We start from the raw sequence: 27551 nt of genomic DNA, 5'->3' as shown, positions 1-27551 counted from the left end.
TTTACCAGTTAAGTATAGATAGTCGGTGGATAGTGTCGCATTACGAGGGCAGAATATTGTGCACATGCATAATTAACTAGACCTGCTACCCGATAAGAGCCATCCGACAGATGAGTCGAAGGACGAAAACTCGACGGAGTAGTTCTTTGATTACGTGACGACGGTGACTTCAGGAAGTTTTTGGGGTTCTGTCTAGCGGCGGAAGTAGATATCGTGTTAGATGATTTTGATTTAAGCTTTTAAAATACGCGTTTTTTCTCACCGCGAAATTTTGTTTTTAAACCGGGAATGTTAAAAGGTGTATATTGTGTTGTTCCTCAAATTCTACAAACGGTGTTTTTGTTGAAAAATTCATCGAAATGGAAAATACTTCCAGCATGTTGGTTTGGCCATTGCACATACTAGCACAGATGTTACTATAGGGTTGTTGGGCGATAAAATAAATAAAACACATTGTACTAGTACATAAAATATAATTGATTTATTTATATCTGTATTTATATTCTTTATACCTATAATATATTAATATATCTCTGTCGACTGTGCAGGAAGTAGCACATATACAAACCCAAATTTAGCCAACTTTAAACAATATAGATTAGATTGTAATATACTTAATAGATTAACATTAGAGTTATATAATTTTATTAACCTATATGCTGTATTATATAAGTATATATATTTAAAATTTTTATAGGTACAAGACTTTCCAGCCACTTAAAATTGATTTAATTAATCCTGCATCATAAATACATACATACTGTGTATGGGTTTGCTTTACTATACATATGACTGGAATAACAACACATATATCAAACTACAGGTCAGCTGCGACGGCGATAACCGTCGATAGACATCACATCATTAATTAAATTGGATAGCACCACGCCAAGTACGGAAACACGTATAAAAAATACCAAAACTTACGCTTTGGTCCTCTAATTATAATAAGCCCTGTTTAATAATACTTTACATTCCACTCTCAATTGGCCATACGGCAGGGTATCGCTTAGTTTAAGTTTGTAGTGAGCAAAGCGACCACACATCAATTGCACTTATAGAAAAGACATAATCCATCCTGAAATGATAATTCCCACGAACGTGAACAGGAAGGCATAGAAAAATGGCGCTTTTGAAACTGTCTTTAAGCGATTAAATTGCAACATTGACGTTAAGCCCATTCGGTTCCTATGAGAGTGGCTTGGTGAGCTGGGATTTGTTGAGATTTTTGATATTACAGTCGGTTCGGCAACCAGTGTCGAAAAGTGCAAGAGAGGCGAGTAAGGACCCATCAGTTCACCATTTGGCGTCAGTCTAATCGGACACACACGAGCGCTATATTCCACGCCTGGTTCCAGATTTTCTATCGAATACTTTGTGTCAGCACCTTTGTACGTCTAAAAGAAACAAAAATTAATACCCAATAAAATCGTCAAGTATTAAATGTCTGTATTTGTAAAAAAAAAAAAACTGCGAATTGAAACCTGCTGAAGTCTGAATTTTGTTTAAATCTACATTTAGTTAAACTGAGAACTGTAAATTTTTTAATTAGGAAATTTATTAACTGTTAGTATTATAGTTTTAGAAGACCTGCTTACCTCTTTAAAAGTTTGATCTTTTATCCTGGTGACCTGTATTTGGAATATGATCGGGTCAAGGAACGAGTTTTTAGAGGGCATCCATTCAATCACGCAACTTGTTTGATCAACTTCAACCAGTTTCGGTTGTTTGATTATCGCAGGCGGTGCTATGCTCGTGGTGAATTCGTAAATATCGGAAAAATCACCAATACCAGCATCGTTGGATGCACAAATTTTAAACCTGTAAGTCGTTAATTCATGCAATTTATTAACTTTGTATGTGAGGGCTGTTCCTTTATAGACGCATTGGAATTCGTGACTTCGCGTGTTTTCCATTTCAATTAAATAGTGCGTATAGTCGACGTTCTTCCCGTCACCCCATTTCAGTTTTAGATAATTGTGTCCAATGCCAATACATTCCAACTTGGGGGGAGCGGGAGGTAATTTTAGCGTAGCTACCCTTAATGTCGACGAGAGAGAGCCAGTGCCTATCGCATTTACTGCTTGAATTTTGATTTTGTAGGTTGTCTCGGGTTGAAGGTTGTCTAGATGATATTTTGTGTCTGCACCGTCAGTGACGATCACTTTGTCACCAATTTCTATATTGTAGTGGGAGATGTCTGAACCGTTATCGGCCGGTGGATTCCAGTTGAGCGTTATTGACGTTGGAGTAGATTCGCTACGTAAAGTTGTTATGGTCGAAGGTGGCGCCGCAGGTGTTAGCATGGCTGCGATAGGGGAGAAAAGACTACAACCTGCAAACAAAAGATAAATGGAATTTTTTTCGAAGAGAGTTTGGGCACACACATCGCTTAAAGTACTTAAGTAAGTTCACAAGCAAAGTACCATATGATCGAAAAAAGTCATCGAGTAACCTATGAGATTTATTTTTACGACAACAATGACGGTAATGCAGTTATTAGACCGTCAAATGACAAATTAATTAAGGGGGATGTCTGCGCGACAATTTTCGCACTTCACAGATCTCTATTTCATACTCTACGAAAGTAAATTTTGCTACACTTTGCCTACTGCTCAAGGCGATCGCAGTGCTTATCTATCCACAACTGTAAGAAAACTCAGCTACTTGTATATTAATTAACCTTCGGTATTGGCGATGCGTTTTGTTTTCAAACTTAAACTGTTGAAAATCAATACCCTAATACGATATTACACTGTGTATATATAGTTCAAAAATTTTTTTAGTAATGTTATTTAAAAAACCATACAATTCTAGTCTTTGACTTTTTTTCCAGTATTAAAACTAGGATTCATCAAATATCAAGGAGCGTACGCTTAGTGACACAATAATAAAAGCGAAATATTAATTAATTAAATATTCCAATGGTGAACAACTGCATGAAACCGCATTTTGAGTTTACTAAAAAATAAAAATCACAAAAGAAAGGTATAAAGTCTCAGTTATTTGTAAATCCTAGGCAATTTAAGTGATTATTGATAGGGTAAAAATGAGTAATAATTTCTATAAATTGACAGAAAGTGAATTTGGGGTCCAGTTTTTTCTACTACAGTTTGCACTTTAAAAAAAATCTTTTTCAACATATTGTAGTTTGCAGCGACTCTCTGTTTAATTTCTGTTTATTCAAAATTAATAGAAACTAAGAAATCGCAGAGAAATACCACAGAAGAAAAACCATGAATGTTTTTTTTTCCATTTGATGACAAATATCTCATTTTTACCCTGAACAATAAAATGTTTAGTATAAATGAGTTTAAAAAATTAAAATCTGGATAGAAATAATAACAACCATTAATTTATTGCAATAAATGAAATGAATTAAATAGTGTTATATTAATTTAGAAAATTTTAAGAATCTTTATTAGTCGTGCAACAGGTATGACCACAAACTCTTTCGTTCGACATATTCATTATTGAAACCGGAAGCGGATTATTACGGTCTATTTGAATTTCAACACGGCTCCCTATAATATAATTCTTTTTTGGCAAGATATTGTATACTAAGATTACAATAAAATACATACTAATAATATTTTACAACTTTAGTCAAAGAACCCAACCCGCAAAACTCTAAAACCATAAATTATACAGCTATGACCGCCAAAGATCGTCTGCTTGGAGCAACACAGGAAATTCTGTAGGCACGCGACATGGCTTACAAGTTTAGAAGGACCCTAATGCGAAAAGCCGATTCGGCATTGTCAACCAAATAATCCTAATTATGTCATAAAATTTTATTAGTATGCATTTAAAGTGATCTTACAATAAAACTAACAATCGCGACATCTGGTACATTTCTGTTTCTGTCTTCGTCTGATACACTGTACGCAGTTAAAGACTGCATTTTAGAGGTGGAAACGTATACCTGTGTAACTGTATCGGACGAAGACAGAAACAGAAACCTACCGTTTTTACTATACTGTATAGTGTTCCCAATACTGGTTCATTTTTACGCATGTAATCCAACTCAAGTAATCCAGCGGTCATAAACCATCAAGAGACCAACTGTCTACTCTACACAAGACCGTACGCGCCCGCAAACCCTTAATGTTTGCCGTAATTGAGATTGCAGTGCCACAAAACGAAGTCAGATTGGGACCACTATATGTACTATTATTGTATTATCGCACGTAAAAATATTGTTGCTACCCAGCAGCGAGAGGTATTAGGCTCATCCGCCTCTTCTCTGTGGGTTTCCATAACCCTATAAACACTTAGGTATATGTATAGAATAAAGTGGACACGGACAAAAATGTTCTGTTTTGGAAGTTTTGAATTCGAATTCGATTTGGAAGCGATATGTCTGATATTTTTAAAATGCAACTCTTGAAACTGTGATGATGTTCTCCATGAAGATAGGACAAAACCGGATCAGATATAAGCCTTAACAGACAAGGAATATGTTGGTGTTGCCACACATGTTTTAACAGTAAATTTTGAAGTTTGCTAGACGATTTTTTTTTCGATCATATGGTCTTTTTAAATTGAAGTTCCAATTAACTCATCTGTTATTCCGTTGAAGTTAAGATGTGTTATTTGGTGATTTTGTTACGATGGGGAGTGTTTCTATGATATTCGCTACATTACAATTTGATAGAATTTAAGAATTTGCACAGACGTTAATAAACAAATAAAATATTACTGATCGTGATATTTTACATCTGTGTGACATTGCAGTCGCAACCGTAGTTTACACAACAATAATTTTTAACCGAATCTTGAATGTACGTTCAGATGACTCGATTACAAATAATTTTTAGCGTGGAGATGTTCCATCATATTAATTTCTTATTACATATAAGCTGGTGTCAATTACTTACTAGTTAAGCTATAATGTTTGCATACAAAAAATAAACTTGGGAGGTGAAATACAATTTCTCAATAACTTAAAATAGCTGATCATTTCAAAGAAACATGTTAAAAAGAGTGTTTATAAATTCGCTCTGTTACGCTAACATGTATCAATTTTTTTCCCTCAAATAATCTCTAAGGTTATTTGTACGACTGTTAATAAACGGGATTTTTCGAAACTCAGTACTGATAACACCGTTATTTAAACAGTTGCTAAAATAAAATAAAGTCATACAAACCCGCAGAATTGCATGCTTGAACCCGGAAATAGTACGTCGTAAACGGATTCAGACCCTTGACGTCATGGTAATTATCTGGACCTTGATATACTAGATGGAAGTCTTCGGAATTGTTTGTGCTAACTTCTAGTTTATACTCTTGAATGGGGGCTCCGTTAGACGGCGGCTCTTCCCAGTCAACGGCTATATGGAATGGTGATTTGCAAGCGGTCTTCAGAGGCGAGGGAACGTCTGGCGGAGCGGCTCCGCTGGTAACTTTCAGTTGATCCGACCATTGTCCTGGACCTATCCTATTTACGGCTCTGACGGTGAAGGCGTATTCGCAGCCCGGACTGAGATTCGTGGCCGTACACTCCGTTTCTTTGTTCTTGTGAATTAGATTTCGTACGTATTCTGGCGGACCGGCCAGTTCTACCTCGTACTCCAGCACTGGTGCGCCCCCGTTGTAGTCCGGCTCACACCACCTTCAACACAAAAGATTTGGTTAGAAAATGTTTCAAAACCGATTCTAGTTACTTACACTAATTTAGAGAAACATTTTTTAAGACTTCGTTTAAATGGAAAAAAACCAACTGTTCTCAATCTTACAAACGTCTTAAAGTTGACTTTTTTTTGATAAAATTTATCTGTTTGTTCCTTCCAAACATGACTTCGTCTCAATTTATTTTACATACATTCTATTTAAAATATTCAAAGTGTGTATACAATTTATGAAATTTACCACATGTTGTGAAGCTTGACGGACTGCTGAACAAAATTTGTCTATTCGTTTCTATCGAAACTTTGATGACTTAACCTCCTAATAAGTTAGATGTGTAAAATAATGTAACCATGCCGTTTATACGTGTGGTGTATTAATTCATCTATATTTTTTTAGAAATAACCCTGAAGAAGATAGTGCCCTTCAGTTTTTTGTCGACTTGCGACCTTTTGAAGTATAAAAAGACAGTTAAAAATTTGCTAATGTGAGCTCCAATTGCACATACTACTAATTAGTAACTCAATGGTTATGTTCCATAAAACATTTTTTTTTTATTATTTGATTATTTTGTCCAGCTCGAGAATCATAGAATATTGTTAAAAATAAATACATCTTTTCGTTATAATTTGGAAATCTACAAAATACTGCTTAAACCTCGTTAGCGGAAATGTATGAATGATCTTGTCAGGATCTTTCTCCACTGTAATTACTTTAAAACTGTCTTAATTTCTAGCTTTTAGTTCAGCCATTGTTGTTCAACCGTAAACTATTTCTGTATTCGTTTTCTGAAGTTCTATTATTTTCAGTTCTTTCAAGTGGATTCAAGTGTATCATTAAATTTACATTTTCTTCCACTAAAAACCTTTATATTTTATTATACATACAAACATTCAATACGAATTCTATGAGTCACAGATGTTAAATGAATCTCATCTATGACACCAATGAAATTTAAAACTAGTGCTCACTATCTTTTATTAGCTTTCTCTTGGGATATACGCAATTATGAATTCCTCATTCATTTCAGAGAATTTCTCGGGCAGACAAAATTTTTGTTCTCTTCCTGGAAATGTCTAGGAAAAAAGTTGGAGACGAAGCTACTGGTTATTGGTGGAAATATTAAACAACAAAAATTAAAGCAATTAAAAAATTGAGACGGATTTATAAACCACAAATACAGGAATATGTTTATATCGACGGGTCGTTTCAATGGTTTGAAAACTCTGTTACGCCTTCGGTTTCTTAGATTTTACGGGTTTTTGAAGAGGAAGTATACATTGGTCACATTTAAAAAGTCAACTTGTTCGTTCAATTTTGCGTGCTCAAGGGGACACAAATTGGGATGCAATTAATACTAACTATTGAAAAATCTGCTATAAACAATTGAAAATATCTTTTTAACAATAGTGGCGCGTAGGAAATTCCAGAGACGTTGGGTAACCAAAGTATAAATCACCGCTGAGTAGTTCATCCGTTAATGCATTAAATTATCGTACAATACGCTTGATGATTAGGTAATTAGATAAAATGTAATGGCATAATGTGAACTGCAATCTAGCGCTGAACTGAAAAGTCTATGAATAATTATATAAATTACCAGAGATTGTCACACTCTCATGAATTGCCATGTGAGTAGAAGGATTTCCGAAAGTGGTTTGCCTTTTGTGATTAATCGAGCTTAATAATCAATCGTGGAGAATGTGGGCTATTAATGTGCAAAGTGTATCAAAAATGAGGTTTCGTAATGTGCCAGCCCCTGATACCACCGGAAAAGTTTACAATCACATCCGGGTTCCAAACCCACTGATTATTTCCATAACAAACCTTGCCGTATTTTCAAGGCTTTAACAGTGCGTTAACATACAAATACTAAAAAAAAAAAAAAATTAGAAACAGCTTTGGTGTAAAGGTCGTCGTGGTCTGTGTCAAGTCCAAAATCATTGCAGATTTATTCAGATGTAACGGTTACTTGTATTTTAAAATAAGATTATTAGTAAATTAAGCGTGAGAGATGAGTTCCTATTTTCTAGTAGTAGTAGTTAATTAATTTTAGGTTTCGGCGATGAAGAAATAAAGTCAAAATAATTGTGAAATCAATTTCAACCAAAATAGGGGTCCATCGAAGATCTTATATCTCCAAAAGTCGTCCAACAGATTGACGAAACTACAATAGATCTATCTGTATTAAAAATTAATTAATCTTAGCACTAAATTAAGTTAAGTTCAATGTCTCTGTTCATTTATGTGTATTTGACAAATGGTTGTTTTATATAAGACAAATGAAATTTACACCAAGTAAGTTTGATTCAAGCCAGCAAGAAAAATATTGACCATCTTGGTGATAGTGGATCTTAGACATTAAATGATAAATTCAAAATTTGCAAACAATTTGGTTGTGAAAGCACAAGAATAATGGCTGCAATGAGACGTTTGAAGGTATATTACTTGCATTTGTTGCAACTACATCAATAAATTCTTATTCTAAATTGTAAGTTGTTTTAATTTCAAAAAAACAGCCAACATATTTTGTTCGAGGAATACGGGTCAGATATCTTCAGATGAGACGAATAGATGTACTATCGCTGACAAATGTTTTGTCAGTATCCTGCTGTGTGGTGATTTGGAATTATCCACAAGACAATGCAAAAAACTTACAAGCCTCTCACTTACCAATCTTTTACCTGTCCTTCTCACAGCAGGATACTGACAAAACATTTGTCAGCGGTAGTACCATCTGTAAGACGCGCCATCCAGCAAAACAATGTTTTTGTATAAAAAATAAATAAGATATAGGTATATTAGGAATACTATTAACACTGCGCTATGCGTGATAATGGTTTTTATTTTTGTACGGCGAAAGAACGTTGGGTTTGTTCCATTTTTCTCGTATGTCTACGAAAATTTACCATGCCTGCGATAACTTTAAAATCTTTGAAAGATTTCAGAGCATCAGGTCTTGCAGTTTCAAAATTAAATTGATTTTTTTCAACAATTCGACACGGATTCAACAACTACACCTGTAGAGGTATGTTAATTTATAAAATTTAAAATACATTTACTACGAGTATTTTTAGATCACGTCATCACATTGTTCCTGGGGATGAATAGACAAAGTCACAAAAATTTGACAAAATCGGTCCCGTAGTTAGGAAAATATCTGTCCAACAAAAATCGAGACAGACGGCGGACAGACAGACAGTTATTTAACCACAATATTTTTGTCGGGGGCATAATTATATGTAAATATGTACACTTAAATGTGCGGATATATAAATTTTGATAATGCAATGCAACTCTTATAATAGAGCGCAATTTTGTTCCCAAAACTGTACAAGAACACAGATGAGCTGCAAAAATAATATTGAAGTACAAACAACATTTTATTGTAAAAATTTTAGTTTTTTTTTTTTAAACTCCTTTAAGAAATTTTGAAGTAATGTCAACCATTTTTTGGTTATACAAATTTAACATGAGATAATTATTGAAGTATTCCCATTATTATAATTTTCTTAATTATCACTTACAACTCATTAAGTGATAAATCGATTCGAAGTAACGCCTTTTGTAAGGCAAAATCAACCTTCTGGAAATGATTGATACAAGAAAGTTATTAATTTTATTTATTAACGTATAATAAAACAGTTATTTGTGATACATACAAAATTTTGTCTTATCGTTTAGTTTTTGATATTTACAAAAAAAGTCATCTTTGCACATTCTTTTATTGGTTGCATTTACTCCAGAAGAACGAAGATATTTCCTCGGAATTAAACAGTGAATTAACCATAAAAAAGAAGTTAATGCACTGGTAAGCCACAAATGTAGATCAACAGTATTTTATGTACTTTGAATAGGATTTGTTTCTTGGATTTTTAAATCTTTTTCCATTGTTTTTTGGTTTTTTCAATTTTTCAGTTTTTTTTTGGAGTTTTTGGACTTAGTGCTGTCGCCGTATCTACACAACCAGCTATACACTAAGTAATAGTTGGTTTTCAGCCAGTTGCGTTTTCTGTTGACGTTACTATGGCAATTATTCTTAGTGCCCTAGGGTATTATTTGGTTAATAATGAACCTCAAATCCACGCCATTATAATCAATAACACAACGATAAGACAAAAAATGCATGGAGCGTTCCTGAAAAAACAAAATCAGTTCACATATATATTTTTTCAACACGTCTTAACCCTGTTCTAAAAATTGAGCATCACTGAAGCACAAACATCACTGTATTTATAAATGCTTTTTTAACAATTGTTTATTAAACATTTTTTTCTGAACGTTATCAACTTTTTGAAAAGGATGAATAATCATTACTTAATCGTATGTAATCCGCGACCCACCTACTGTACCATTCAACAGTATTTGTCCACTTAAAATTATAATTAAAATGTGAACTTTTGGTTATTGAAACAATACAATATCAAAGTACATATATTGTATTACATTGCTTAACAAACCTAAATATTTTGTTCGTACATGTGACCAATTTTGTCTTTAATGAGCATTGAATACATTTTTGGTAATTTTGCTATTAATTTATCTAGACTTCTTTTATCGACATTCCACTCTTGTTCTAAAATATCTCACAAATGTTGTTTCGAAGTAGGGCAGAAATGATATACACGACGATCTAATTTATTACACAGTAGCTCGGTTCAAAGTAAATTATCAAAAAATCTTTTTTTTGCAGTGATAAATTGTTACGTTATGATAAAATCATCCAACAACGGCGCAAAAATGATAAATTACATTACGTTTCTTAAGAACATTAAAGAGAAGAAAAACTACCGCTACTGATAAGCAGGTTTACATACATCATAATAACAAATTAAGGATAAAAGCAAAAAATCCTTATCTCGGAATTATTGAAAAAAATTGCTGGTAGGTTTGAGCGGTAGTGTATGTAAAGTATGTAAATATAAAGATGGGATGAATATACATTTTGTCGTTTACTTAGATCAGAGGTTCTCAAAATGTGGTTGAGGTGTTGGAGTGGGAGACTGGTGCAGTTACATACAACAGGGTGGGGTAGCGAAAAAAATTCTTGCCAGAAGGGTTTGTTTTGAAAAAAGTTTGGCAACTAATAACCTAGGCAATAAAGTTCTACGTAATCTATTCTGAATTTCGGAGATCATACGTGTCAACATACGACAAACACAATAAATCAGCATCTTCAAATTCTTCTAATTGTAAACACAAAAAAAATATATGAAATTTGGTATTTTCCAAAAGGCATGATATCGTCATTATTTTTAGCGACAGATGAAAGTACCTTAATAAATCTTTAATCGACAGGTTCGTTGGAAGTTACTTGGTCAAATTTTGTAACAAGGTCCGTTGTGCAAGTAAAGTAAATAAAACTAAAGAACATAACAAAATAAAAGTTCACGACATTTTAGGTTCGACTTGGCCAACTTTACATACCTGATCGTGATGCTGTTAGCCTTGGGTTTGCCGTGCAACTTGGGAGCGGCGCACTGCCCCGGCGCGATGGCATCCGTCGTCACCGTGCAGGGATTTGAGTAATTGCTACGACCACCGGCACTGATGCAGCTGGCGCGCAATTGGTAGGTAGTGCCAGGGGTTAGTTTATCACAGACAGCTTCCGTTTCGTTACCAGTATAAACGACATCGTATCCACTACCAGAATTCACTTCCAGTATGTATTCGGTTATCTCGGCGCCACCGGTATAGTTAGGGGGTTCCCACTTGAGTTTGAACGAATGGGCGTGGATGCGTCCCTTGACCACGGGCTTCGACGGCTCCCTGGGGCGGTCGGGAAGCGTCATGTAGGTGACTTCGTCGGACCAAGGCGACTGGCCGCCGTCGTTCTCGGCGCGCAACCGAAACTTATACTCGGTAAAATTACTCAAACCCGAACAAATGCAATACGTTTCCCTCCCGTTATACACCGGCCGGTAATTAGTCCTTGCGTCGTTCATTTGGAGCGTGAACTCGTCGTCGATAGGCCTTCGGTTCCACTGCAGGTGCAGCGAGTTGATGGAGGCCTCGACGAGGGCCGGCGGCGGCGGCTTGCTGGGCGGGTTGTTGCAAGTGGCGTACGTGATGGCGTCAGAGTAGGCGCTCTTGCCGATCTCGTTGATGGCCGCCAGCCGGAACTGGTACGGGGTGGCCGGTTGCAGCTTGTGCAGAGTGTACTGCTTCACCCGCCCCCTGTGGAACTCCACGAACTCGCCCCCCTTCCCTTCGTCGTACTCGAGTATGTAGTTGGTGATGTGGGATCCGTTGTCGTTGACGGTGCTCCATTTGAGTTGGAGGGAAGTTTTCTGGCGTTGGTGGAGTTTGGGAGGTTGCGGTTGGTCGGGTTCGCAGGGAGGGGTCGTGAACTTGAGCGGATCGGTGGCGGCGCCTTGAAGTTCGTCGTAGTGCACTTGGAGGCAAACGGAGTACTCCTGACCTGGCCTGAGATCGCGGATGCGACAGGAAAGAGAGGAGCCGCTGTATATTGACTTGAATTTCATTTCTTTGCTCTTATCACTAAGTAATACTTCGTAACGTAAATCACCAACATCTATCTCGGGACTGTCCGCATTTGATGCTTCAGATGGTTTCGCGGGCGGGGCCCATTGCAATAAGGCACTTCGGGAACTCAGTTCAGATACCTACAATTATATGAGTTAGGTATGTGAAGATAAGAGGGTGAATCAAATGAATTGTTGCCACATTATTGAGCAGAACTCTTAATAGGTCCATATGAATTATTTACACCTTTAAAGGGAATTTTCGTGTGGTGCTTACTGAGCTAGCGTACGCACAAAATCCACCGTTTCTTTTTATTAAATTCTTTTTCAGTATATTGGCTCAGCCAACGTAAGGAAATCCTCCTCGAGGTTAACGATGTTCATTATGTCCACTGTCGAAGATTTACAAATATTTTCAATCACACCTATGCAATTACCTTTTACAGTTATACAAATTTTAAACGGTCAACGTTAACAAATTATCTAAATATTTTCATGTTATAAATGTTACCGTAATTTCATTTGGAGAATACAATAATACATATTGGCACGTCAGAATCGATCTTTTACACGACAAGAAATCACACATGAAATAGCATAAATTCACGACAGAAATAACTTCATTGACACCAGCGTTCACACGCCCAAAATAATTAATTTTTATATTTACATGGTACTACAAAATATTACTAAACCAAATTGTTGTGTAACCAACACTGAAAATAAATATACTCTCTCAAGTTCATGGTGCATCACTTACGCTGATAATCAACCCTCCTTGCGGGCTCAGACTTTTTTATTTTTTATATCTTGTCGTTATTACGATTTTTTTCAGTGCAATACGTATTTTTGTCGTGGAAAATATTCTCTTGTCGGTGGATATCACCTTTTGTCTTGCGATAACCTGTTTTGACGGTAAAATTTTTTTCTGTCGGGCCAATAAATCTAAGTAATTTCATTTTACTACATGTATGCATCAAAAATGTTGTTTTAAAGACAATTTTACCGTTTCAGAGTTGTACAATAATATTCTTTGCATTACAACTTAATAAATATAAATAATATAAATAACTTGCAATTTGGTGTTCCCTATTTTTACAATATGGTTATTTTTTTAGATGTGTATCTTAAAATAATAGATGGACCGTGATAATGCGAATTTTGGAACGAAAAATTGGGCGAAGTTTATTTCGACAGAACTTCCCTCGCCGCTGAAGTACAATAAAACATATCCAGCTTTTTCGAAAAATTATAAAATTGGTTTTGCGCACCTTATTTTTATGAGACCCCTGTAAGTTAATATAAAGATATGTACCTAATGTCAAAGTAAATGTGAAAAAGCATGCTCCGCGCATGTTTCAAATGAGTGTTTCCTTTGCAAAATTGGATAGGTACAGTGTAATATTAATAAATAGCATTGCATTTACAAATTTTTGAGAAAATGGAGTGAGCCGTTCCTGATTTAATCAATAAAATAAACAGGCCCATCCATTAATTTTTTTGAGTCATTCTGTATACGCAATTCTACAAAATATCAATACAATTTTAAAATGACGTCGTCAGTTATGAGTTGTCAGAGGCTCGTAAATGGATGACTTTAATTAATGATCACCACGTTTCCCATAACTTTAAAACGTTTGCAAGGATTTAGAGCATTCGGTTTTGCAATTTCGAAGTTAAATTGTAAAGTGTCGTTCTACAATTTAGTTTTTGTTTTTTACAAAAATCTGGATGTCTAGAGTAAAAACTCACACAGATTCATAAATTACAAGGGAAAAAGTATGTTATTTTATAAAATTTAAATAACATTTACAGGATATCCTTGTCCTAGAACTTTAACTGTTGAACAATTTTATGTATCTACACATATTTACAAACACGACGGTTTACATTTTAAAAATCTTTGAAATAAAAATTACTAATTCTACTTTATTCTTGGTGGAGATATTTTGGGAAGCATTTCGTTTAGATATAATTTCTTTTCTCTTCTCTTTTAAATGTATAGGATCCACATTTAACTCTAGAAAAAATAACAGCCATTGAATTCAAACTAACTAAGAAAATACGTCGTGGTTTTCCAGACAATGTAAAAAAATTTAAACGAAACCATTTTTGGAAAATTGTAAACATATGATTTAGCCACTATTATCACATTATTATTAAATTTAAATTTCTCAGAAGTGCTGAATAAAGCATGCGGTTGTTATGAAACAAACGAACATCCGGTCGTGCCGTTGTACTCGAGGTGCTTCGGTATTCGTGAAAGTGCTATTTATTAGTTCACTTTACAATAAATCGTCCATGTAACTAAATTATTTAAAGCCATTTACCTCAGTAAGCTTAGTTATAAAGTGTGTGTTGACCCCTTTATCACGATCATACGATATTTATAAGTGTTTGTATTTAAAATGTTTTATTTTTGTGTATTAATTTGCAATCAAAATGTGGTATAAAAATTCTTCTGTTTTAAAAAAGTCATATTTTGTTCAACTAACAATCGACATGAAATTTTATTACATTCTCACATATGGTACACTTTTTTTATTCTGTTAATTATATAATCATCTTATTACAATATGTGTTACGTTTCAAAACTTTAAAGAAAGATAAACTGTTGTTGAAACTAAGATATAATTGTAATCGGGTTCTCAACAAATTAAAAAGTAATATCTTTTTGATTATTTGCTTTTATATTGTACACCTACATTTTGGAAATGGTTCAATTGCCAGATTAAATTTTTTTCCAATTCAAAATATTAAGGTTCTTCATTGTAGTTATTGTTAACGTTATTAATCGATAATTATCTTGTTTCTATTACAACATTCTAGAGCAGATTTTGCAAACAGTTGTATATACACATTATAGAAATAAATTTTGATATGAAAACATACCAACTTCCATTGTGAAAGCACTATGTCAAAATAAATAAAGATGAATGTATTCATTATGAAATAGGAAGATGACCGATCGTCGTTTATTTAAAGAAAGTCCCACATATGGAATATGCTGCAAGCAATTAATAAATGTTCAACATGGGTAAGATTGTTCATATTCGTAGGTTAATAAATTAAAGCAATGAAAAGAACTAATGCGCAAAGTTGTATTTATGCTTCTTCACGAAGTCAATCTATAATCTACAACGGTCTACCTACAGTTTAACTTCGTCGTCGGTCCCCATAACATTTACTGCACGTTGTAAATACATGCGATCAGAAATTTTGTCTTATCACATCTGTTGGTTCCACTATTGTATTTACCATGCGGTTACGAGTTGCATTAAATAATAACAAAAAATTATTTCGCAATAAAATATCCATTTCGCAATATGCGATTTTCGTACAACAATGGCAAGCAGATGGCCGGAGAAACACATCCGCTATCGCACAGTATCCGGTATTTTATTTTAATCTCTACACCAATGACACCAGTTCCCATTTCTAACGAGAGTTAAAACTACGATGTTAAAAATGTGACGTGTCGATTATCGCATCCATATGGACAAGCATACAGACGAACTTCTCAGCGTACTAGACATCCTAGTTATCTACAGCATTCGAACGAGTTAAAAATTATCGCGTTCTTAGCATGCAACCAATGTAAATTGTACTGACTGTGACATTTCATCTGATTCACACAATAAAGTTTATTTTTATCAAACCGTTGGAGCCTGGACGGACGACAAAAAATCGGCAATGATTTGAACGGAATCCTCCTCGTCTGGAATACTGCTTTCCTCTCCGTCCTCTGATGTTCCTACGCTGTTCATATCTTTATCTTTGGCTGACGGCCTTCTCAAACCATTGACCAAGTCCTTTTGCATACTGTCCAATTTTTGTTTGGCCTGATGCTTTGTTTTCAACTTAATGTATTGTCGTTTAGTTCGTTCATCTTTGTAGTAAACTTGATTTAAAGGTGGGGAATGTCCGAGACGGGTAGGACTTGGTCCTGGGTGTCCTGGTGGTATGTTTGAGTGGAAATGTGAGGCGGGAAATCCCGCGGGCAATCCTTGATAAAATGCTTGTTGTGGCTGATTTGTGCTGTTTCCTGGACCGGCACCCTATAAAGAAAGAAAAATGAAAACGATCAACAAACGGACCAAACACAGAAACATAAACAAGAAATACTACAGTGTACTGTGATTACTAACTATACGCAAATGAACCAATTAAAATGATTTCACACATTTGCTAATAACAAAAACTAGATTTTTTTAAATATGTAAATAAAAAGCGAAATAGATACCTCATTGCTTGGCAGCGTTTTTTCCTTTTTTGTATCTGACATTCCGTATGGGATAAAAAGTGGGTATGTACACAACTGATACACGTATGCAGCACAAATAAATACACGTAGGTTAGTTAAGTACGATTGTGATATGTTCGCTGGCTCTCTACGTCATTCATAAATAGCGAAACGTGGATGTGATAAGAGCTGCAGTATCCACTTTACGACTTACAGTTGCCAACCGCAAATTTAATACGTTAATTGTGTTCATTGATAACGGTGTTTTACTACACAATAAACACAAAAAGAATATTTTGTGTCAAATTAATTTTTTTTTCTAAAATTATGAACATTAACATTCGCACAGTAAAGTTGCTAGTCAAGTACATTTTGTGTAGTACTGATACAGAAAATTATCACAGATTTCGTGGAAAACAATTGGAGTATGATCAAGACACCGCCACGATGTTTATAGTCAAACATAATAAACAACGAACTTACACCACCACAAGCAATCATATCAACCTTATCTGCCATCTGTACTCTTATTTATTTAAGTGTTACATACGATGTTTTTGGATAACGACTTCCGCATTGTATTATTACTCATTTGGTACATATCAACATTACAACCTCTCCTAAAATATTGTTACAGGAATCTCTACTTTTGTGCTGTTATTAATTATTCATTATCGGTGATAACACTCAATTAATATTGATGATCTTTTTCTTGTACTGACAATGTTACGTAAAGCTAACAAACGCCATTTGAGCTTGTTTAAAACATATAAATAAAAGTAAATTGAACGTCAGTAACACGATGACGGTAAAATAAAGTCTCGACAAAATAAATCACGTTATTAACGAACAGAAAATTATTATCTTTAATGGTTATTTATTAGCGACATATATTTGTGATATAATTTTGAAGAAAAGGTCGTCCACCTCCTTCAATATGTCTGCGACCTGGGCATATACAAAGATCAATGCGATAACTGCAAAGTGAGTTCATCGATCTTCATCAAAGCCAGGAACTAGGGTTAGGGGTAAGTTGACGTATGGACATAATGATTTTTTTCTAAAATGTAATTATAAAATGGTAAATGTCATTTTGGTTCCTACTCCCAGCGGTGTTAGCAACAACAATTTGTAGGAGTAGAACAAACCCATAAATATATTGTTATCATTAATAGGTTTGTAGATATAGCGGTTACATTTTAATTACTAAAAATGGGTGAAATGAATGAGGGTTTATAAGCAGACGCATATTACAATTTTTATGTATCAAAATGAACTGAAAGGATGACTTATAATTTAGTCATAAAAGTTTGAGACACGTGAGACATTTATATTGTAAAATTTGGCAAATTTTATAACGTAACATCGGTAAAATAAGTCAAGTTTTAATTTGTTTCTGACGACACATTTTAGAAAGGCGATTATTATATGGATTTAAAATCAATAACATAAGAAGTATGCAGGTGATTAAAAAATGTAAAGCCACATTATTAAATTCTAAATTCGAAAAAAAAAAAAAAATTAAAAAAATATCTTACATAAATGTGAAAAAATAGCACCTATCGTCAGATGCATTCATCCAAGACTAAGTAGATAATTAAAATATAGTGTAATATCGAAAAGAAAAATTTAACTCTGAAGACAAAAGTACTTTTTTCCAAATGTAACGTTTAATAAAAACTAAAAACTGTGGCAACGTCGGAAACCAAAGAAAATCGCTTTAAATATTTTTTTCATGGTGTCATGGAATGTCACACCCACAGATATTAACAATACATTTACCAATAAGCGAAGCTATCACAAGCTTTTAATTTGTGTAGAGGGTTTGTTTTTGCTCATTCGTCAATTTTTGATAAATACGGAGAAAAAGGTAGATCATAGATACCTTTTTTGATTTTTACTAAATTTAAACAATTTCACAACGACTGGAGCGATTAAGATCAACCTTGGCACTAGACCGACGTAGACGAACACTATTTATTCTATTGTGAATAAAATGCTATCCTTGTCAAATTGTGTGAAATTTTGTAGCGAAGTTATTTAATGAATTTTGTTGATATATTCTGTAATAAGTGGCACATCTCTGCGCTTTTTTCGGATTGATAAAAAACCTTCCGAGGCATTTTTTTTTAACTTTCCCAACAGTTATAAATAACTACATACGTTCAACTATGACTGACTGAATTACTAAATATACACATATAGGGCCATAACTTAATAAAAAACTTTCTTCGAGGGATAATCTACGTATATTAATTTCGGTCGGTACAATGTAACACCACTGGCTAGTCAAATTTCTGAGAAATCAGATACACCTTCGTTTTTCAAGTAATAAATAAAATAAGTTAGCCCAATTGGTTTTACAAAATACTTACTTGTTTGCTTTAATACATGATGGAGGTAAAACAAATTAAAAATTATTTTTAAAACCAATAACGACATTACATCGCGTATTTTTCAGAAACGTGACAAACATTCCATGCGTGTTGGTATTTGACCGAAATTTTTAAGAAAAGAAAAAAAAAAATGGAAGGATTTATTTTGCCCATACTATACTACAAGTCACTGATCCACTACATCCGTGAAGTCACAGTATCATTTAACGTGTTAGGCTTATTATTGAAATCAATAGAATCATTGAAGTTTAATTTTAATTAACAATAAAAAAAAAACGTCTGGTGAGGATTCACGGTTAGCATGCGTATATAATTGATGCTACAGTCCTCATCACCTTTTATATTTTAATTACCATATTAGCTGTAGTTTAGAATAAAAATTAGAATTGGACGCAAGCTGGATTTACTTAGTAGAAACAACTAAACATTCCGAGAGTTTTAAGACTATCCGTCTAATGAGATCACCAACAGACGTACAACAGACGGAAACGGAAGACCTACTTTTTCCTACTGTACAAGCTGCGAGACGTTGAGAAAACATGAAATTAAACTTTATTCATCAAAATGACCTTATTGCTGCGAGTTGGGAAGTAATGTAAGAGATAAAATAATGATTTTTTCTTTGTGTTTTATGTTTTATATCAGACAACTAGATTTTTTTACAAAATTTCAGACCTCAACCGACGAAACGCACAAAAGGTACTAATATCCTTTTTTTTCTTGTTGTAAACAATTCACATAATATGCAAAAAATATGGTGTGCGCCACTGATGAAATGCACAGTTGTAGTAGTAGAAAATTAGCACACTTCCATCATTAGTTCTTTGGGACACCTGTACACAACAGTCAACTGCAATTACAAAATTAATGCTTATTCGGCATGAATCACCATTTAGTAGATAAAACCATCTACGCACATGCGGTTAGTGGTTAAGAAAAGAAAATATTCAAACAATAAAACAAATGTGGTTTTAATCTTAGCGGTCTTCAGGGATTTACTTATGCATTCTAGAAATGCACTTTTTAGTGATTCAGCACTTTTGTTTTTTTCTTTTGTTTACGTTATATTTGTTTATTTTCAACAATTTCAACGATGACATTTTGATTTAAACTTCAAAAAACTTGAAGGTCGCCGAAACGGTGGTTGTAAAGTTGTTAAAACCAAACAAAAATAAACTACTTTTTACTGTAATTGACATTGAATTCCGAGAATCAAGAATAATCGTAGTTCCAGACATGGGCTCGGAAGATACTTATCGGACTATCGGAAAAAAAACTATTAGAAGGACAAATTTACAAATCCAGTGTATCTCTTTATCTACAATCAATATTTATATTCGTTAGCACGAAATTCGGTTATTGTGATAAGCACAGACAACAGACAACCTTCCAGTGCTATTATATTTAAAAATTTGAACTATGACATTCTTCGACCTACTTAATGACAATGTGCGCACCTTGAAAAAAACTTTTCAGACCTTATGTGAAATTGGTAAGAATTATTTGCCGGGTAACCGTGCGGGGCTTCAAAATTTTTGAAATGAGTAGCCTGTTAATCATTTCAAAAATTTTATGATTATCTTGCTTCAAATATTAAAATTATGAAATCCTGTTTAAACAAACAAGTTTTTGAATTGAGCAAAGGTTTATGATTCTCTCACAAGTTCAAGTTCAAATATTAAAATTATAAAGTCGTGTCGTAAATAAACAAAGATCTAAATAGCAAATGAATTACCAAAACATCAAGAAGGCAAGATACTGTAATGTGGTCATTTTAAACAATGTTGAATTTTATGTTTTCTCAACTTTTTATAAATCACAGAACACGAATACCTTGGTTTTCTGTTTCTCTACAACCATTAAAACATTGATTCTAAGTAAATACCGCTCTGAGATGCATGTTTTTGAATTGTGTACATAATAGAATGTTGCAAAAAAAAAGTTTATCTAAAACAATTTACAACTTTTTCAAGAAACTTCTTTTAAAAAAATACTAATAATTATTACTTACTGATTATGTAACACTGACAAAATTTGACTATTGTTTAACATTTTTCGTCGTATCGTATCGTAGAAGAAAACGTACGAAAGTCTTTTAACACAACCAATTACTCCATTAAAGCACTTTAAAAATTAAACTTTGTTTCTGTTAAGGCTGCTAAAATTTTTAGTTGTGACATGAATGTTCAAGTACTAATTTATAAATTGAATTTTGTACGAAGTTAGGAGTTCTTTCGTTCAAGGCTGAAATGGTTGTCATTGTTGTTACTCTACGTCACTTCCGAAATAATGAGAATAAATTTCATACAATAATTTTTGGTCAACATTATTTCCGCGATCGATAACAGTAAACTACAACTGGCACCATTTATTTTTGGGCAAAGTACGACGCATATCAATTTTCTAGAATAGTAATTACGTATTTTCAGATATGGGACGATTGAAATAAGTAAATAACTCGAATAAATGTCAATTACCAAAATGGCCTAAATTTAGAGAGAATTTGTATCTATGGAAGTCGATAGACATCCACGCAAGTACTATTTTATTATTAACTAGTTCGAACAATGATGTTGTTTTGAATGCTACTTTACTCACTTTAGAATGTTTGAAGACACAAAATTTTGAAAAACTGTACAATAAAAGCTTTTCTGTCGGGTATTTGAACTAATCATAGCACAGAAAATGTGTGAAATGTTATCTGAGCCCGTAGCAGTGCAAGTTGTCTAACTCCGCATCACAAGAAATTTGCATGTATATTTTTTAATAAGTTTTCAATTAAAATAGAATTTCGTCAATAAACAAAAGAAACCGACAGAATTACGATTCGATTAAATTTTACATAATAAACATTTTATTCGTAAAAAAACACACTACAGATATTCTTTATTACAAACAACAAAACCGGGCCACCACCATGGGGCCACAAAAAAGCTACACTCCAAGTAATCACAACAATTTCGAATATACGTAATAGTTTGAAAGTGCCACGTTTTGACGTTTTGTTGTTTATGGGTAATGGAACAGAAATAATTATCTAATTAAAAACAACAAAATTATAAAACTTTATTAAGAACACTTCTTCATTGCATGCGTTCATTTTTCACGGTTTCCTAAAAAATACTATACGAAAATATAAACTCGCGATTATGAAAGCGATAATATTTATCACTTAGTTTAGCGTTTCATGCTTTGTGAAAATATTGTTTGCAAGTGCGTGCGGATGTCAATATTAACGCGACAAAACAATTCATGGGCTATCGCACCTACGACATTTAAAATTGCGTGTCAGTGCGTACGAGCTAAGTGCCTAATTAAAGTAATAATTCATGTACGGCAAATCATAAGAGGGCTGATTGATGCTGTCAGTCGTGTTATTGTACCGCATCAAATCGAGCGATTGTAAAACGGTACTGAGGACGTACGACGCACTTTAGACGTATCCGGAGGCCTCTTGCGGGAGACTTCTTCTGTCTTGTAAATATTTCAATTCAAAAGGTATATTTGGAAGGCGACTATAGAATTCTCTTTTAAAGGTGACTTAAGCCCGTCCAAAGAGACGCATTATCGACTAGTGAATTAGACAAACGAATACTTTCGTGGGGGAGTTTGTGTTAAATGGCGATGAAGCAACATTGACAAAGGTGATGCTTCCCGTCCTTCGTTTAGAAGAGAATTCTCAAAGAAAAGTTTTATCATTCAACAACTCGATAATGGGTCCAAGTTTTCAGACTAATTAGGGCTTTCTCTAGACTCTCCTACTGAACTTACATAGTGCTGAGGATTATGTGAGGTTAATGGCACGAGTCCGGCTGGATGTTGCGGAGAGAGTATCACATGGCGTAAGGTGCCGCTCTCGTCGACAATTTGTTGTACGACATGACCTGGAGGAACTTGTACTGGCATTGCAATGGGAGGTGACGAATTCGTTGATACCATTGGAACTGTTACAGGACCTGAAATTACAAGACAAACATGAAAATATTTATACATCCGAGTTTTTGGCAATTTTTTTTTTTAATTTAGGATTTAATAAAGTTTTCTTTATTTATTCCAGAAGAAACAACCTGAAGTATTTATATATACATACAATCAACTTGATTCGGGTGAAGACCTTGGTTATTACATTTGTAGTTTGTCTGATGTTAAATTTGAATGCAAATCACATAAAATTGTTTTAATCCCAAGACCGATAATAAAAATGTCGTAAAGTTGTTTTCTTTGTTTAACTAGAAGAATAGAAGTTGATTTATCCAAACAGTTATATAATAAACGTATGCGTACAATTTTACAAAAAGAATGTGTGTTGTTTGGATACATAGACAATAAATATAACATTAACAACGAAAAACGATCTAGTAAGGATAGCTACTTCTTTGCTTGTATGTTAAGCAACTACCGATAACCCGAAAGACACAAAAATATATTCGAGTAAAAAAATCTAATGCTAACAAATAGCAGCAATGAACAGAACGGTTTTAAATTATTATAAATGGAAGCTGTGATATAATCAAATATACAGTTTGTCTAAAACTTTAAGAGTGGATAACACTAAACTTACACATCAAACGGAAGACGTGAAGACTTTAATATTTATTAAAAAAAAAAAAAAAAAAAATCGATCCAACCCATCAACTTCATTCAATCATGCTTGGATAATACATAAAAATTTAGCCGTAAGTTTGGTAATTCTTAAGAAAGCAACTGCCGGTCTGTGTATCAATCAGTTAGCCTTGTCATATATCCATTATTGTGTTTTCGTAATAAAAATTCATTATCACGATTATTTATGTAGACAAAGTCCGTCAAAACTTCCGTTTAGCTCAATTTTTACGTAATCGGCTGGACGGAAAAACCCCAAATTGTTTTTCTTAAAAATTTTTTTTAATACACACAGATTACTCCATTTTCGATGATATGTTTTTGAATTGTGGTGCCTATATAATAACATGTTACAATGCATTGCGTGTCTCCGGTGATTTTTTGTGTGAGATTACAGTTTTAAGCCTGTTCCTAAGGTGCCTACGTCTTAACAGCCCGAATTTCATAAAGCGGTTTGTTCCAATTTCCAAAGCAGTTGTAAAACACTTAGGGTTATGAAGCAGACATGGGAGATCTTATGATTACAACCTTCTGTACACGTAACTACAGTGGTGATGGTATATCATACTGTAAATATTACTATAATATTAACAATATTAATTCCTAACAATGTAATTAATTTTTTTCTCTGAAGTTGAATATTAAAATGCGCCATTTATGTTACAAGTGGGATAAAAACATCATTGTTTACAACGAAGAGCTAGTTGAGTTGTGTAACAATACGAGAATGTAGTAGTGTTTTTCCACATCTAATGTACACTATTTTATCTATGACTGTAGTTTGTTTAAAATCAATTCAAATAAATACTGAATACTATTTGCTATAAAATGTATGGGGTAATTTAACATTAACGTACTCGTGCAGTGGGGCAACTAATTATTTCAATTAAATCTTAAAATTTAAATGTATTAATAATTATGTAATATATAAAATAGAATACTGTAACAATTTTATTTTTAGAATGCAAGTCAACGGATGTATTTGATGCATGGTTTAAAGCACTAACCACATGCACTTTTAAGCAAACCAATTTTAAAAATTTCCACTCAGCCACTTTCCTCCAAAATATGTCTTCATTATTTTAGGAACAAATACAACCAAAATTCGTCAAAAATGGTAAAATATACAAACACGAATTAGCCCTTAATTACTTCAATTCAATTCACGCGGATTCTGAAAGGTTTGTCATTATATGAATAAAATAATCACATATTCAAGTATTCCGGACTGTACTCTGACCTTAACCTAGCAAAAAAAGAACTATATTATTGTAGTTAATGTTAGTAACACTCCAAAATGAAATTGACAATACTTAAAATTTAAATTGTATTAAGTACTACGACGGAAATTTTCATCTAAACAAATTATGTATTTGCTTGTTCTACTGTATTTTAAGTCATCTACGTAACTATATAATATACTATACAGGGTGTCCCAGAATTCGCGCCATTCCCGTGAATGACATGTTCCCTGTCCCGAACTGTGCCGTAATTCGCAAAAAGAATTGTCCAGGCTTTAACCGTGTGAGAACTGGAAGGCGATTAAGTTGACCAATAGAGAGGCTGCTTTTATATCCGAACGTTTCTGGGTTCAAAGTTACCTATGCCAAGGACAAAAAATCCGGTAATACTAAAGTTGAATGAATTTTTTCCGAATCCCCCTCCGTCAACAAAAGGAAACAGAAGTGTGGTTATAAATTTAATCATTTTGACAATTGTTTGTCATAAACTGTCACGAAGTTCATCACTGACCTGAACAGACGCTTCTGCCCCCAAAGATGACTGATTAATGTACACAGAGACGTCAAGGTTTACTTTAAGGCAAGTAGCATGGGACAGAAGTTATTTCTGCTGCCATTCTAGTTAAATTGTGTTTAACTGGGCTGTACATGTCATAAAAGAAGCTGTTTCATTTCATCGCAGGCAAATAATAATTTATTACTATTCGACATAGTGTAGATACCGAAGAGCAGGTATTAGAAGTCATTTTCTTAGAGCCCCGTGAATAATGTGTTGTTCTTTTTAACGAAAAGTAGTGCATTTTCAGAATTCACTATGCATCATATCCCTGATATTAAGTTTATCGTTATTTCTAAAAAAGAGTACCACATGTTCATTCAAAGAACGTTATTAAGTGTACTAAAACATAAATATCGCTTTTGATTAATCGGTGCTTATGATTTTCAATAAACAGTATCAATTTTTACCGAACAGCTTTGTTGCTGATACCTAATCTAAGCAACGAAAAAAGAGACGAGACTCCACTTCTCTGGTATATTGAAATCATAGGTATCTGCTGTGGTGTCAATCATGTGGGGGAGATACTGAAAACGGAGACTTATTCAAGAATAATATTGATGTTGCACATGATCATTTAAAACAGTTTCTTTAAAGTTGTGAGTACTTTCTAGAGATTGAAAAGATCCGAATAAAAAATGTGACAAAAATTGTTTAGTTGCATTTTTTTTTATTTAAGGACAATACAAACTATAAACAAATCAGTACCAATACCACTAAGTCACTGATGTCTTATTCATACTAGTATAAAGAATATTTGGAAATGATGTTAATTTATGGAGAATGTAAACGCTCTGCAGCCACTGCTGTGCGCGAATGTACAGGTCTTTTCCCCAACCATCGGCTCCTTGACCAGCATGTGTTTCGTCGTTTGTTGCATCCAGCAAAAGAAGATGGATCTTTTTAGCCTATTCGGAAAGGCCTTCCTGGGGCTACACGGATTATACGCGTAGACGGTGAAGAACAAGTGGCACAAATGAATGGATGCTCAAGATCGATCATGCACCACAGCAGATACCTATGATTTCAATACACTAGAGAAGTGGAGTCTCGTCTCTTTTTTCGTTGCTTATTAGATTAGGTATCAGCAACAAAGCTGTTCGGTAAAATTGATACTGTTTATTGAAAATCATAAGCACCGATTAATCAAAAGCGATATTTATGTTTTAGTACACTTAATAACGTTCTTTGAATGAACATGTGGTACTCTTTTTTAGAAATAACGATAAACTTAATATCAGGGATATGATGCATAGTGAATTCTGAAAATGCACTACTTTTCGTTAAAAAGAACAACACATTATTCACGGGGCTCTAAGAAAATGACTTCTAATACCTGCTCTTCGGTATCTACACTATGTAGAATGGTAATAAATGTATTATTTGCCTACGATGAAATGAAACAGCTTCTCTTATGACATGTACAGCTCAGTTAAACACAATTTAACTAGAATGGCAGCAGAAATAATTTCTGTCCCATGCTAATTGCCTTAAAGTAAACCTTGACGTCTCTGTGTACATTAATCAGTCATCTTTGGGGGCAGAAGCGTCTGTTCAGGTCAGTGATGAACTTCGTGACAGTTTATGACAAACAATTGTCAAAATGATTAAATTTATAACCACACTTCTGTTTCCTTTTGTTGACGGAGGGGGATTCGGCAAAAATTCATTCAACTTTAGTATTACCGGATTTTTTGTTCTTGGCATAGGTAACTTTGAACATAGAAACGTTCGGATATAAAAGCAGCCTCTCTATTGGTCAACTTAATCGCCTAACAGTTCTCACACGGTTAAAGCCTGGACAATTCTTTTTGCGAATTACGGCACAGTTCGGGACAGGGAACATGTCATTCACGGGAATGGCGCGAATTCTGGGACACCCTGTATAACATATATAAGCGTCTACATTTTCCCGTGGTCCTTAGATTATTCTGTAAACAATAAAATATTATTAAATTAATAAAATTACCTACTATTATGTACGGGTGGTTCTGCTATCACCTTAATTATAATTTATCAAAGTAGGAAGAAGAATATTTTAATGCAATCTACTTTCACTTAATATGCAAGTCTGTACCTTTATATCGTAATACATACTAATACAATTATTTAGATGTATCTACTGAATTCTGCTATTTGCATGCATTCAAATACCTCAGTACATGTGACAAATTATAACAATTAAAGGGCGTGAATCAAATGAATTGTTAAGGACATTTAGGTATTGCCCATGATGGTACAAATCTGTTAGGTGAAATTAATTACGATACTAATGTGTATGTTCCCAGAATTTGTGGTTAATTAATTAATGGTATTGTGTAATCTCTGAGGTAAGCTTAAATTAGTTAGTTTTATTATCAATTCAGTAATTCGAAGACGTTTTGTATAGTAAAACCTCCA

The 27551-nt window shown here is 33.9% G+C and overlaps 1 protein-coding gene across 8 annotated transcripts in view; it reads right to left on the bottom strand.

Annotated features, from left to right (window-relative positions):
• Positions 1–453: 453 nt before the first annotated feature.
• Positions 454–27551, bottom strand: part of Mtgo (miles to go) — a 65869-nt gene continuing 38771 nt past the window's right edge. For 7 of the 8 annotated variants that reach the window (XM_064046811.1, XM_064046816.1, XM_064046814.1 and 4 more), the window contains 6 exons: positions 22524–22708; positions 15773–16171; positions 11056–12254; positions 5151–5614; positions 1599–2335; positions 454–1397 (listed from right to left, as the gene is read on the bottom strand). In XM_064046811.1, coding sequence (XP_063902881.1) covers positions 1056–1397; positions 1599–2335; positions 5151–5614; positions 11056–12254; positions 15773–16171; positions 22524–22708 — 3326 coding nt within the window. In that variant the 3' untranslated portion in view covers positions 454–1055. Of the gene's footprint in view, positions 1398–1598; positions 2336–5150; positions 5615–11055; positions 12255–15772; positions 16172–16356; positions 16462–22523; positions 22709–27551 lie in introns of those variants that run through there. The other variant, XM_064046819.1, reaches the window with a different exon arrangement.

The sequence above is a fragment of the Zophobas morio genome, unplaced genomic scaffold (genome assembly GCF_036711695.1).
Source record: "Zophobas morio isolate AGI-343-1 ecotype UQ-CSIRO unplaced genomic scaffold, CSIRO_AGI_Zmor_V1 ptg000005l, whole genome shotgun sequence".
In the NCBI taxonomy this organism is placed as follows: Eukaryota; Metazoa; Arthropoda; class Insecta; order Coleoptera; family Tenebrionidae; genus Zophobas; species Zophobas morio.
Note: the sequence above shows the minus strand (reverse complement) of the source record. Positions and strands in the feature narration are given on the sequence as shown.